The sequence below is a fragment of the Orbicella franksi genome, chromosome 5 (genome assembly GCF_964199315.1).
Source record: "Orbicella franksi chromosome 5, jaOrbFran1.1, whole genome shotgun sequence".
Taxonomy (NCBI): Eukaryota; Metazoa; Cnidaria; class Anthozoa; order Scleractinia; family Merulinidae; genus Orbicella; species Orbicella franksi.
Window position 1 is genome coordinate 26,319,910 of NC_138149.1, and position 14,951 is coordinate 26,334,860.

Genomic DNA, 14,951 nt, shown 5'->3' on the forward strand with positions numbered 1-14,951 from the left:
TTCGTATAACTTTGCGGTGAGGTTTTCTGTATATTGTTTGCCCATCTGTTTTGAGTTTTAATAATCACCATATACACAAAACAAAGTAGCAAAAAACCTTTGTATAGTAGAAAAAGTTATGATTTGGTTAACTTTTAATCCTGGGTTAACGTTAACTGGCTCTCGAACAATCCTGCCTTGTTTTCAACAAGTTAAGCTGACATGAGTCCGCAATCCAATCAAAGACCAGCACCTGCTCAGCGGTCAACTTCAAAAAACCATGTGACCTCGATGACCTGTAAACTTGAGTCCACCATATAGTCACATGATACTGGTCAGCGGACACCTTGTTTTGACAGGTGTCAATTGATGATAACATGAATGTCCAATATCAAAGAAGTACACGGTAAACCAAGGCTGCCTCTCTCTGTCAACCTATTATTTGAAGTACGGCAGCCATGTTGCGTGACTCTGTCGTCGTCATAGTCGTGCGTACGCACCCACGAGCAATACCGCTAGCCATGATAACCATGAGAAAATCAACTCATGAGTTTCCTTTTCTTTCCTATATGAGTATGGAGCTCCACTTGGCGGCCCTTTGAGCCGCTGGAGCTCCGCTAGAAATGTTATTGACAAAAGGGAAAGCTGCTAGGCCTAAGCAAGAGACTGGATGGTCAAGCTACTCCACTCCTTTTCCCAAAATGCTAGAAATATTTAATTACCCCCCTCCCCATACAGCATGTGCACAACCACCCCTCCAACCCCCAAAAAACTGTTACTCTTCCATTTGTCATGAGCCCTCAAGGTTGGAAGCTGGTCAACTAAAATCCATTTGCCAAGTAATGATACTGTATACTGTGCAACCTTTATACCAACTGAAGCCAGCTACTTTTTAAAATTATTTGTAGAAATACATTGAACAGAATGATCAACATTAATAACAACATTTATTTGAAATAACACCTCTTCAGTTCTTATGAATATCTTTCCATCAAGAACTAAGGACTTTGACCATAGGGCTCAGCACTAATGAAAAATAACAGATACTGAGTTTATTTCTATTGGTTGTTACTGTTGCCATTAAAAAACAAAACAATGTGTCGCAAACAATCTGACTGTTACTACATCATTATCAGTTATGAAACTTAACAGAGATATCAGCTTGGTGTCACCAACTACAGTGGACACAATGGCATTCATCCCAATCATCTAACAACAATAAATATTTACAAATAATGCAAATTACGTTTACAAAATGTATTATTTTCATATAGTTACATAAATACTCTTGTGAGCAGACACAGTTTGTTTTCTTTAAAGAGCACTTTTTGGGAAATTTTTATTAAGATTGATTCCACAACAGTACTATAATCACAACAACGCATTGATTGCTGCTTCCCTTAATTTCTGTCATTACTTGATTTTATGACAGGGCTTGAACCTGTGCCATTTTGCACTCAGAACTCCCGAGTTGCCAGATTTGCTAGTGTTAACATGTCCATGCTTCCCTGTTTTAAGTCTGTTAGACTAATAGTTGTTTTCTCAGTGCTTTTTTGCTTGAGCTTGAGCCTCAAGCTTGTCTTGTAGTGCCGTGACACCAATACCAGCCAATATTGAGCCCACAACACAACTCTGTGCGATTACCCGTAACCTCATGAGATATCTGCTGGTAGTCATGGCAGGTCCTCTGTATCTGTAAGCAATTCCACCCCAGACACACGCAGCGACAGTTCCTGCAATTCCTGCAATAAATAAAGGCAAAGATGTCTCAGTTTACGTCTAATAAGTATAAAGAATGGGACTAGTGAATGTAATGATCCTAGAATTCAAAGTCGCTGAATCACTGAATGATTGACTACAAGATGTTCTTCCAGCACACCATGGTTGATTTTAGTCAACAAATTATATTTCACACAATGACAAAAAAATTGAAACATATTTACATTTTTTTCATTATTTTAACTTGAGCCATGTTAGGGAAGTTAAACTACCTCAGAAACAAGAAATTCAAGTTAAGAACATCGTCATTGACACCCACCTAGTACTGTTGCATCAGCTATTTTGTAAATAATAGTTATTTCCTAGAGTCGTGTTAGGAAAGTTTAACTACCTCAAAAACAAGAAATTCAAGTTAAGAACATCCTCATTGACACCCAGCTGGTAATGCTGCATCAGCTATTTCGTAAATAATATTTATTTCCTAGAGTTGCGTTAGTTATTTCCTTGAGTCGTGTTTGGGAAGTTAAAATACCTCAAAAACAAGAAATTTAAGTTAAGAACATCCTCATTGACATCCACCTAGTACTGTTGCATCAGCTATTTTGTAAATAACAGTTATTTCCTAGAGTCGCGTTAGTTATTTCCTTGAGACGTGTTAGCGAAGTTAACCTTCCTCAAAAACAAGAAATTCAAGTTAAGAAGATTGACATCCACCCAATACTGTTGCATCAGCTATTGTGTAAAGAATGGATATTTCCTAGAAATCCCGGACTTCCTTTTACGCTGAGACACACATGTACCATGTGCTCTTCAATCTGGCTTTCCGCCATTTAATAGTTTTTCCATTTTCCTTTTCGATAAAATTGAAATGTAGCTAATTTGAGGAAATTGCTAGTAAAAAAATTGCTTGAAATTTTCTAAATTATTACCCACAAAATAAGCAACAGAAGTTTAGATCAGTATTCGGGAGTAATCGTTCTTTAACTATTGCGTCATTTTCCAAGTTCTCATTTCACCACAATGTAAATGATTTCCTAAAAGATTTTTTCATTGTCGCGAGCACTACTTCGCGTCGCTTGAGCAGTAATTGCTTTCATTCCGCTTGGTGAATCATGACTTCTCTCACGAAATACTCTGCCCGAGAGCCTTACATATTTAATCAAATTTGCCATGTCAAAAAGCGAACACACTCCCTAAAATTGTCACAAATTCGACGATTTCACGATTTCTGGAACTCAAGAAAAAAGATACGAGATGGCATTGCAAATAAAGTAAACTAAAAGATCAAAACAAAATTCTAGAATAATTAACCTGCCTGCAAGATTGATTCGTCTGTGTTCGCAGGCTACACAAACACGCGTCGCGAAAATATGTCTGGTTTTCGCTGGACCTTTTAAAGATAGGAAAATTGAGGGCAGTGAAATAACGAGTCGTAAACTAGTAAAGCAGTAACACACAAAGCGAATTACACGGCCCTTTCTCTATAGCATAAGCTGTTTACATGACACTTGCCGGCTGGTCTGTGAAAACCTTGAAACCGATTTTAAACGTTCGTATGATTCAAACACATTTCTATGATACTTTCTCATAAACACATGCAACAGTACGACAGTGGGATTTCAGAAATCTTGAGGACAAACATTTTGGAAAGAAGCTCACAGCGAAGAAGATAAGTAATATGCTTACATAACATAAACTAAAGCTCGACTCACCAATGGGGATAAATGGCGATTGCTTGCTTTTTCGTACCAATCTGTCTGTTTCTGTCTCCTTTTCAGCTTCAGTCATCCATTCTGCGCTTAATTGTTGTGCGGTTGGAGCCATTTTAGTTTCCTTTTGCTTGCGTGGAGAACACTGTTGATTCGCTTCACCTCTGGGTTTGCTGAAAAGCTGTTGGCTTCGCCCATCAAATACGTGGATGATGCAATGTCGTCATGACGTCAAGGAATTGTTCTACGACTCTGACGTCATATATTCGAGTCACGATTTCTTCCTGAACTGCTGAAATTCAAACCAATGTGGATCTTCCGAGAAAATCGTTTAATCCCGCCCAGCTAGAACCGAAACAAATCCTCGGCAGATATCCACGTTTTAAAATTAGATTTGTGGCGGCATTTTATTTAAAAATTCTTAAATTTCTTTTTTTTCCCTAAAATTGAGGAATAAAAGCAAAATGACCCACGTTTTTGATCGTTCACAGATCTATACAATATCACAAAAGCTAATATTTTGTTTGAGTTTCTTCGATCATGACGATAATTGCGACATTTCCTAATTCCACACGCCTTGACAGCGTTATTTTGGCTCAGGGCAGCATGGCACTAGTCACGTTTTCAAGTCCATAATTTTCAATATTTGTTCATTGTAAATTATTTATAACCCCGCTTTCTGAAATGCGGGGGCGTCCATATCAGACTACATAAGTTTTCAAGCGTGGATAATTTTCCTCCACATACATGTGTAAACACACGATAATCATCCAATAAAATGCCAATTAAATCAACTGTGATTTCCTTTAGTGCTATAATTAATTACCACCAGAAAGTGCACTTTGAGAACAAGGGTGTAGTAAATAACAAAAATTTGACAGAGTTCCACGCAAAACGAAACAGTTTATTATCGTTAGTATTATTCGAAAGTTTTTAGTTTGTCTTGTGGAAAAAAATGTGTTTGTCCAGTTGACGGTCACGTGACGGAAATTCTAAAAACTTACAACAAAGTTAAGTCAGCGGCGTACAGCTGAACAAATATCTGCTTCTTTTTTTTTGTTTGTTTTTTCCCTCAGGGACTTTGTCAACAAAAGTTTGAATCAGCCAGCGGATTTTGAAGACGCATAAAAATCCGAGTTCACGTGAATTGTACAGGAATGGTACAAATTATAAGCAACCTAGCACAATATTATTAGAATCGACGTTGTTCCTGAACCTGATCTCTGACACCTTGTGGGAACCAATCTTTTTTAGTCTTTAGGACTTTGATGACGATAAACTAGATTCTAACATTGTGCACGTACTTACTGAAGGCAGCCAAACCCTGAACTATACGTGCACTGTTGATTTCTCAACTTTCATGCTTGAAATTAGTAGCATGACGAGAATTGCTGTGTCACAGTTGTGAACGTGACAGGGAAGGTTATTCAAGAGTACCTTTGACGTCATTATGTGTTCAGTGGACCGGGTCGGACCCTAGAGAGGGAGTATTTTCAGGAGAGGAAGGAATTTTAAATTACGCTCAATTTCGCTAAATTTTCCGTGATGTATCTGTTTTTTGTTACATTCTGCTAAAAGGCTGAAAGAGGCCCCTAAACAGTGGCAGAGATGTTCTTGACCTCCCTTGAATGTACCAATTTGAAGATGTCACGCAATTCCCATATTTCTATCACCATGACTTTACAGCAGATTCTTATGATATTAAACTGAGTATATTTACTAAGTTCGGCATGATAAATCGAGCAGTGAGGCTTATTTTCGTTTAAATGAAAAAATCGTTAAAACGTGACATCGTGAAAAAGGCTCATTTGCATTTGAGGGTTTAAAAGAAATTAAAACCCCCAAAAATGTCTTGTTTTGATAAAAAAAAAATAGGTTTTGGTAACCGTTGCCGCCTTAGAACAGTCATACATTTGAACCACGACTTCAAAACCTTAAGTAATTTTAAAAAAACCTTTTCATTCAGGAAGAAAATTGTCACCATTATAGTATATTAGGCTCTGAATTTACCCAGGTGCCAGTTCGGAAGTTTACTTCGATCCCAGTCCCACCCGAGATAATCTAATCGGCGTGGGGCACGGGTCGCAGGTCGCGGGTAAATTGTCGGGGGTCAGAAAAATTGAACTTTTATTGTTTCCTAGTTTTCCAAAAACAATAACAATAACAATAGCTTTAAAATTAGCGGATAATAAATTTTAGTTAACTATTATTTGCAAGAAGTAGGGAGCAAAACAGACAACAAACTCTCAAAATTCAAACACATCCCTTCAGCTAGACAAACAACGAACCCACGAAGTTCAAACGCATCGATCCCTAAAATTTGTAATCAGTTTACAGTATTACAAAGGCAAACCATTATCTTTCAAAGCTGCTATTGTGACGTCACTAATTGATCTGTCCGCTCTGATTCTATCCGGTGGTTTTAAATTAGTCCAATGCGGAATATTGTTTATGCATTGTTGCTTCAGACAAAAATAAAACATTGTTTCTGGTGTAGTATGCAGCAAATTTCTGGAAAAATGTATTTCCAGACAGCGCCAACTCCACGTGCTTGTGGAGATGGTCTCCGGCTTTGCTATTTCTTTCACTGAAGGAGAGATTCTTGATTCAGGTGATCAACGTGAAATAAGACTGACCGATACCACGAAATATAGACAACTGTATACAGTTTAAAAAGACGAGGGAACAGAGTTCTAAAAATTGAACTTTTCGACACTGAAACGTATCAGTGGCATCTGTCGCAGAGTGACAGACTGACGTATGTCCAGTACAAGGTACAAGGCAGGCACCGCGCAGGGGGAGGGCCGTGGCTGGGAGGGCTTTTCACGAGATTCAAATTTATGTCATTCGCGATTTACGGTCTCAGATATTCGTAGTGGTTTCTTTTTTATCATATGCCGAATATATAGATATCATAACTAAGGAGAAATTAAAATTATTATTACGTTTGTTAATTTTAGATTCATTTCCAACCATTTCAAAAGACTTCCAATCAATTTTCGCGTTTAAGCGCCCCACTCAAAAACCCACTGCGCGGAAAAGGGCGACAAACTAACATTTTAAAATTTATTGCCCGCTTATTTTCAAGCTATTGAAAATACGAAATATTTATATTTTTAAAATGTTTTTATAGCTATTGTTATTGTTACTGTTATTTCGGACCCGCGACAAGCACCGATTAGATTATATCGTCCCATCTGGGGAGCTGGTAACCTGTATCAACTTTCCCGCGCTTTTCCCCTTCTAGACAAAGTACACCATTTTTCAAGTTCTAACAAGATTCTAACAAGCCTCCTTCGTAGACTTTTTATTTTTTTGCTTTTGACGAGTCAAAAGAATTTCAAACTTCAACCAAAGTACTGGATAGCAAACCGGAAAGAATCCAAAGGAAAGGGTTTCAGAAGTATACAATGGAATTATTCTGTTCCGGCACAAGTGAAAGTACGAATGACGACCGAAACTCCGGAAGAGCTTGGTGAATAAAATGAAGGTAAGAACATCTGACTTCTGACTTAAACTTAAACTTTTGAATTTTCGATTTTTTCTGGGACTGGCAGGGGGAATAGGGACTTCAGATCAAAAGTCCACCAATAAATTAACACAATGATGAACACGTGCTATTTACACGTCCTATCCCCCGTCAAGTCCGGCTATCAGCTAAAGTTTAAAATAACTAACCCCTCCCCCACTTAGTAATCATCCTTCCCCGGTGTTTTTCACAATCATTGAATTCCTCTCAACTACATCATTACAATACAAAATAGAACTGAACAGAATTGAATACTTGCTACACCAAGTGAAGTACGCGAAACTCCTACGCGCAGAAAGCGTCCAGCGGAGAGCCATACTGAAAACATTCTGGTTATATTATACATCGAGCTAAAAATTTGGTTGTCAGGTCGCTGTCCGTAAATTCCTCCTTCCGTTCGTAGGCACGCCACTTGCGCAAATTTATAGACTTTCAAGGTCTTGTTTTTTTTTCACAAAAGTTCTTGTTTTCCGGCCATTTCAATTTCAGGACAAAGAGAAAACAAACAGCGGTTACAAACATAAGAATTAGGTTTCGCATGGTATATTAAACTTGACGTTTCGTATGCTACAAAATACATCTTCAGAAGTGACGGTTACAAAATATGACAAGACTTACAAAGACTAAAACTAAAGCGAGGTATTGGTAACTAGCTAGACAACAACGAACAAAAGAAACTACATCTGATGTGAATTAAAAAATGAAAAGTTTTTCACCACCGACGTTTTCATTTAGGGCAGGTGTTAAGTCCCGTATTGACAATGTTTCCTTGATTTTACGCTGTAAGTCACATTGACCACTTGCTAGGATTTCAAAATGGTCCTATTTGATGTTGTGACCGGTAGAAGTTGAATGATCAGCAACAGCGGAGGCGTGACCAATTACAACAACAACAACAACAAGCTTTATTACCAAATAAAAGAAGTTAAACTTTACAATATAACTTCACAACTTGAGTGAGAGCTTTGAAGTGCTCCGTCTTTCCGTCATGCAATCTTCTTTTGGTTTTACCGATGTAGAAAGCATCACAATCCCAGCAACTGGTTTTGTAGACAATCTTCGATTTCTGGGAGCGGTTGAAACGATCTTTGTAAGGAAAGAAAGACTTAATTCTGCGAGTGTTCTAAAAATAACCTTGAGGTTGACGAAACCATAAAACTTATTGACACAAGATTTTAATCGGCGTGTAATAGCATCGCTATGGAAACCTAAATAAGGTAAAACAAGGATTACATTTTTTTCGTTTCACAGAGAATTACCTCTTTTGGCCTAAGTTAAATAGCCATGTAGTTATTGTAAAGAGTCATAAGAACCTTGCAGGTGAAGAAGTGACGATCAACGCGCTTTCAACTGTGCTTTGAGAGCAGATCGCCGATTTAATTCACTTACCGGACTTCAGAAAACAAAATGGTAATGTACAGTATCATATGATTCGTACGGCCCCGCACAAGAATAAAAGTCCCGTATGAGGGCCGTACGCGTCGAAGTGACATGCATGACAGGGCATAAAACGCGTACGGCCCTACCCGAAATGTGTAAGGCCCTGCTAGCTAGAAACGCGTTCGGCAAAATCGATGCGAGTTAATGACGTGAAAGCAATTTTGTTTTCTTCAAAATGAGTCGGATGAAAACAAACATTCTAACAGCGAGTTTTAATATCCTGGCGAAATGTCTGATGCAGAACTGCTTCAGTCGCCAATTTTAATACTCCGAAAGCACAGAAAGAATTCAACACTCTTCATGAATGCGGAACTGAGTTCAGAACTTTATCAGAAGCTAACAACAAGCAAACACCGTCAAGAAAACAGCTTATCTGGATGAACTGCCCGATAATAAACTTTTGAACTGAACAAGCAAACGGTCTTGAGACGAAACTTTTTTCATTGGAAAGCATCAAAGAATTCATCGCAAACAAGAAAATAACGTGCCCCTTCCCCTAGATCTGCGACTGAACATGAATTGTAACTGTGCGCTTTAAATCGAAAGAAAAACAGAAATAAGAAAATGAGTCCTGCTTTTCCGATCGATGAATTGTGAGTTTCTTGCCGGATTCCGAAGCGAATAAATAAATGAGAAGCTTGTATTGTGGAATCTTTTTTGTAGTCGTCCCGCGCGCTGTCGTCTGATGTTATGTAGGTTCAAACAGAATTTTCAAAATTTTAAATACTTGGTGGTCATGTGATAAAACGCTTATTGACTGAGTGAGGTCGGACCGGACGGGAAAATATTTGGCTCTCGGCCGTACATCCTGACCTCGAGCCAAATATTTTCCCGACCGGCCCTATCACTCAGCCAATGAAATTCAATCAGTTTAAGCTTTAGAAGAACAGCGCCGCACGTCTTTGAAAAAAATTATGCTTGAAAGCGAACAGGATTTGGTATAGAACGCGATCTATTCGACCAAAATTGAATCGATCGGCTCGGTTCAACCGGAAAAGTTTCGGAAAAGTCGGTCCACCTTTCGAGGTGGACCGCTTTTCTCGGTTGGACCGGTCCGATCGAAATTTGACCTTTCCGATCCATTCGCAATCCCAGTACAGTACCTCGCTGTTCGGTACTTTCCATGTTCAACATGGAGGAAAACACTTATCATTGCAGCTTTTGGATTGTTAACAACGGATATAGATTTATAGCTGGTCTTCGCATGACGTCACTAAATTTCGAACTACAAAACTATTAATCTTCCTGAGATTTTACTTTAATGATGTATAAGAGCAGCTGAAAACTAATATTCATACAAATTTTCGCTCCGAATGGGTTCTTGGTTTTGTGATATACTACGCTTGAATTTCTAAGCTTTTGCGTGACGCGGCATTTACATGACGGCCTAGAGAGCTTTCATGATGGTTAAAAAAGAGACTTATTTCGGGGAACTTGGCTATCTGAACAGTTCATGTCTTAGAAAAGGTATTATTTTAATGTTTTAAAGTTTTAAAGTTCCTCGCAAAACTCAGTGACAGATGTTTCTGTTGGTTTCCGGCCACCATGTTGGTGCCCATACGGATGGGCACCAGCATGGCGTCTCCATACAAATCTCTATAAATTTGGGAAAAAAATTTCTCCGCATATCTCGCATAAGAAAAATTGCTGTGACCAGAATTTTGGCGAGAGTCTTTGCATATTTGCCTTCTTTCATTTCCCAGATTCTGGACTTTATTTATTGACCGGTTTTCATTTTTATTTTGATCTATTTTGAATTGCGTGACACTGAAAACCAGCAATTGGTGTTACTCGCACGTCTATGTGCAGCACCAACAGTCAGGTAGCTGTGTTACGCAGTGTATGTTTTGACTGTTTAAAAACGGTCTATTTCTCGAGAGCATTTCGAATGTTCTTTTCTTCATTTCAAAGTGGCGTTTGAAGATCTTCGAACTCAGCCGCCAAATATATGAGAACGGTATGTTGAAAATAACCCGTTATACGGGTTAAATTTCTACGCATGAAACAGCTCGCACAATATCATTGATTAAGTCGAAATCGTCATCTAACTAGCTCTAACACGAGCAACAGTGATCCAACATCCGCCATTTTAAATGTGCGCGAAACTCTTTTTGCGAGTGGAATGGAACGAGACCTGAAGAACCCGTCGCTATGCATTTTGCCCCCAAGAAATGGTCGATCCTCAGCCCGGAAATTTTGGTTGAATGGATCGCACCCATAATTTCACACTTGCACTTAATGATTTGGATAGAGCTTTATTGAGATTTACTCGTTTTATTTAATCAACTCATTCACTTTGGTGGAATGCTTACTGGTCGAGGTATTAAAATGATTAGTATTTCATCGGCGCTCCGCTTTTAGGCTTGGCTAAATTTATCTATTATTTTCATCCTGAATTCGAGGTCACGTTTTTATTATTTTTATTATTTTTTTTTTTTAATGATACAAGACAAATTAAAGAAACAGGCACAATTCTGCTGTTTACTACTTCAGTGTTATTATGACACAATTTGACATTGTTATGACGTCCTTTAATTGATTTTATTTTCACGTCGTTGCAACGTCAGGACAACGTCATATATATCAAACTATCCGTCATCGAAACACTAAGTGTTTAGTGGTTTTAAGTTTCACACTTCAAGTTTGTAGCAGGTCTGATCTTAACAAAAGACGCTCCCGCCTCCGGGTAGTCTCCTCCGCAGCCGTTTTTTGGGATGTCACGCAACGCTCCTCTTTGGGGGGGGGGGGGGGCGTTGCGTGACATCCCAAAAAACGGCTGCGGAGGAGACTAGCCTCCGGGGGTCTAAATAGCTGTCCAAATATAACTACAAATCCCGGGCAGGACTCTCATATAAAAAGGACGGGGGGTGCTCGTCATATTTTTCAGGGGTTAAAAAGCGGTTTTGGTACCTGTTGGGTGTTCAGCCTCAAAAGGTCCACAGCGGGAACTTTTACGGTACGTTTTAGGGGATTGAGCTGAAAAAATATGACAGGAGATAATGTGCTGTTTTAAAATTGGTATCTCTTAGGGATAACAAAAATTCCAAGCCACACCCACAAAGCAGGATCTTGGTACCTCTAAAGGGTTCTTTTCAAAATTTCCCTTCGACGAGCACCCCCGTCCTAGTTATAGTAATATGGGAGCCCCCGCCCTCCCCGGGCTACAAACACTAAGGTGGTTGCATTACATTCGATCGATTTTGACCATGGTCGCTACATTCAGTTTAAAATCTCTGAATCTTGCCAAGGTGCATTCCACTAATAGAAGCTCATGATCATGCCGAAGATAGGACAAAAGTTGAAAGGATTGTGGTCAAAAAATCAAATCTCCACGCCGAAAATCTTCTGCGTGACCAGTACAGATTGCGCCCCAAGTCAGTACACTCAAAATTGAAATACATTATATGTATACGATACAAATTATGATTTAAAAAAACTCGATTATATACGATCTAAGTTCCCAGAACAGGGAACATGTACTCACGAGGGCAGCTTTTCCTATAGTAACGCTACTCTATGGAATTCTTTGCCTCAGGGTCTTGGACAATGTCACTCTCTTAGGGTTTCCAAAAAGAATATCAAAGCCCACTTTCCTTTTTGAGCCAAACGGCAATTATATAAACCAGTTGATTCTTGTAGTTTATATTAGTAAATTTTAATAATAGTACTTGATTATTTTTTACAGGCAAGAAACTTGGCATACGATTTACACATTGCTGATAAAACTGCGAACCATGTATACAGCCGCTCTTTTGTTTCCAGTTTTCAACTACACATGACAGAAATTAAGTTTTGCTAGCACACATTTTAAAGCATTTTCCATGCTTTAAACATCTGTCATGGAAACGCCTGGGGAGTTTTGGAAGTTCAAGGTAATCTGACATGTAATTGTAAACAGGTTGATGTAAATTTTCCAAGTGTCTCAGTACACTTCTTCGTCGAATTCACCCCCTACAATGCTGTGATGACAGAAAACTCTAGAAAAAGTGTCGACGAAAGTTTCAACTCTCGCTTTTGTTTAATCGCCAGCTCAAATCCTCCATCCACTCTTGTCCACTCGCTCTGCGCTTTCATTAATTTTCAATATACTCAAACTATGCAGTAGTCGACAAAAGTTGTCCTGATCATTGATATATATACATATATATTAACTAGCGTGCTCTCAGGTCCCGTGACGTCCGCACTACGCACGCCAGACAAATTTTAAAACGGCGGAAATGTTTCCGTCCACACGACGTCGGAGAAATCTGAAGACGCAACAATCACAGGGGCGGCATAAAGGTTTGAATCACTGTAGAGGGTTAGGGTTAGTCACATGATCATCTTTACGTCATCGTTTTCGAGAGGCTCCGTTCTCAAAATATGCCGTCCACACTAAAATGCAAAGCCGACGTTTTCAAATTCCTCCGATTTAAAAAAACTCCGTTTTCGGCGGACAATTCCTCCGAATTAGTGTGGAAAGTAGGCTTAACAGTAGAAAAAAAAAAAATGCATTTTCAAATTTCTACAGCGTAGTGTGGACGCACCGTTTGACCGATAGTTAATGAGATATGCTGAAAACTGTCGTCAAAAATACTGACAATAACCTGCGTAGCAGACGAGATTTCTGGCCCGAGTGTTTTGTTTTAGTAGCGGAGTCTCGAGGTCGCGAGGAGAATGGTCGCACTCCAGCGCGAAATTCCCACCAGCAGGCTCTGCTAGCCTCTTGTTCACGTTTAGTTCGGGAGCGGTGCGAAAAACGCTCTAAACCCCTTCCTCGGAAACTGGAGTCTTGTGTTATTAGGGTTTATACGATTCGATCAATTTCTGAAAACTGAATGCTCGTTTTCATCCTGAGTTTATTTACCAGATTCAAACGAAAAACAGATTTTATATTTACAGTCCCAAGGATGATTACGCACTCGTTACTTTGTGGCATTCATTTCAGTGGACAATTCAACCTCACCTATTGTCTGCTCCATAAGGGATCAGGAAATTATCCCTCACTCAGTGTGGTTGCTTATCAACCGCCGATTTCGTGTTCTTTTTTACGGCGACGACGCCATGAAAGAACGCCTGAACGCAATTTGAGCTAATATTGACTGATATCAATAGATTTTGCTCATTCATACAGTGTATAGATAAATTCCATGGTTTAAAGGACAATTTCAAACAAGGCAAAACTTGAAAATAATTTCAGATGCGTGCCTTGACTCTATGATCAGCACACCCAGCAATAGCAGTGCAGTGAGCGTGAGAAGACAGCCCGGCTCGAGAACGTGGTGAGGGGCAGTCCTAGTCCGTCAGTGTTCACTTGATTTGAGAAGCGCGACTACTTCACCACACTTGATTGAATTAATTTGTTGAAAATTGAGCCGCCTTCTTTTTCCACGACATCAAACTTTTTTGGTGATTTTAAAAGTTTTATACCTCGAAAGGTCTCGAAAATTTCGTGAAATTGGTGAGGTATCAAATTCACCACGAAAGAAGAGATGGCATGCGATGCGGACAACTTGTCCCCGGAACTTGTCAGAACATTAAGCTGTTAAGTGGGATGCGAGAGCCCTAAAGTACTCGTTACCGGCTTCATAAGGACAGTCAGTACACAATCCCTACGGGCTTTACTCGGAGCATAGTTACTCTGTGGCTTGGTCGTGTACGGTGTGCTAGCTACATGAATAGCCTCGGTGTGATTTACACAGACGTATCGTGCCCATTGAGTATCTTTTAAAGGGTTTACATGCAAATTCCATTCGTAATTTCTCCTGAAATAGCTAAGAGGAGCAAATGCTGTGATGCGTATCAAGATAACACGCAGGGTCATCTAGTAAACATGGCGATACTTCTACATTTGCGGTCGGGATGGTCTGGTTTGGAGCGTCCGCGGTGGAGCGTTCAAAAATAAGTGTTTCTGGATTCAAAGTAATTTCAGTTGTCTTTTGGCAAGTTATCTTCATCCGATAAATCGGTTTAATACTCCGTTGACTTTTGACAGTGAAACATTTCTTCGCGTGATATCTGCTGATGTTAAAATTTAAGGCCACTTGACACTGATACCCAGTCGGCCGGCCTGAAAGCCGCAAAGAAGCGGGTGGACTGCAATTGAGACTATTAAAAATGTCCCTAATTGACACGGAATCCACTGATCTGTGGTGAGTGGCACATGCTAGCCTAATGCGCTTTTACTTAGAGCAAGATGATATGAACCGATAGAACCGGTAAAAGCCGCTTATTGTGTGATTTTGTGAAGACATGGAGATCGGCTGTTCGCACATAAACTAGGTGATATGAGATTGAGTCCAGCCATACTAGCGTATAAAGGAACAATATCAGTGTCACCGTTTTTAAATTTTGCGCGAGCCCAAGAAACAAGCAAATTTTCCAGATTTGGCTGTCTGAAACACTAATTCCGTTTTAGTAAAGTCTCAAAGATAAGATATTTTTCCTGTATCATTTTAATGTTTATATGTCGAGGAAACTCGCTGGAATTTATACCCGTGCCGGTGAAATCAGATGAAATGGGTCTGACTTTTAGATCCACCCTTAGCACTCCTGATGGGCAGCGCAGCTGCAAATTCAATTTCAAATTAAATTTA

General features: G+C 39.4%; 1 protein-coding gene across 1 annotated transcript; it reads right to left on the bottom strand.

Annotated features, from left to right (window-relative positions):
* Window positions 1-905: 905 nt before the first annotated feature.
* LOC145487347 (HIG1 domain family member 1C-like) lies at window positions 906-3,600 on the bottom strand. The gene is made up of 2 exons (XM_081466109.1): window positions 3,411-3,600; window positions 906-1,721 (listed from the first exon to the last, which is right to left on the bottom strand). The coding sequence occupies exons 1-2, from the start codon at window positions 3,520-3,522 to the stop codon at window positions 1,522-1,524; spliced, it is 312 nt and encodes a 103-aa protein (XP_081322235.1). The 5' UTR covers window positions 3,523-3,600; the 3' UTR covers window positions 906-1,521.
* Between the last annotated feature and the right edge of the window lie 11,351 nt (window positions 3,601-14,951).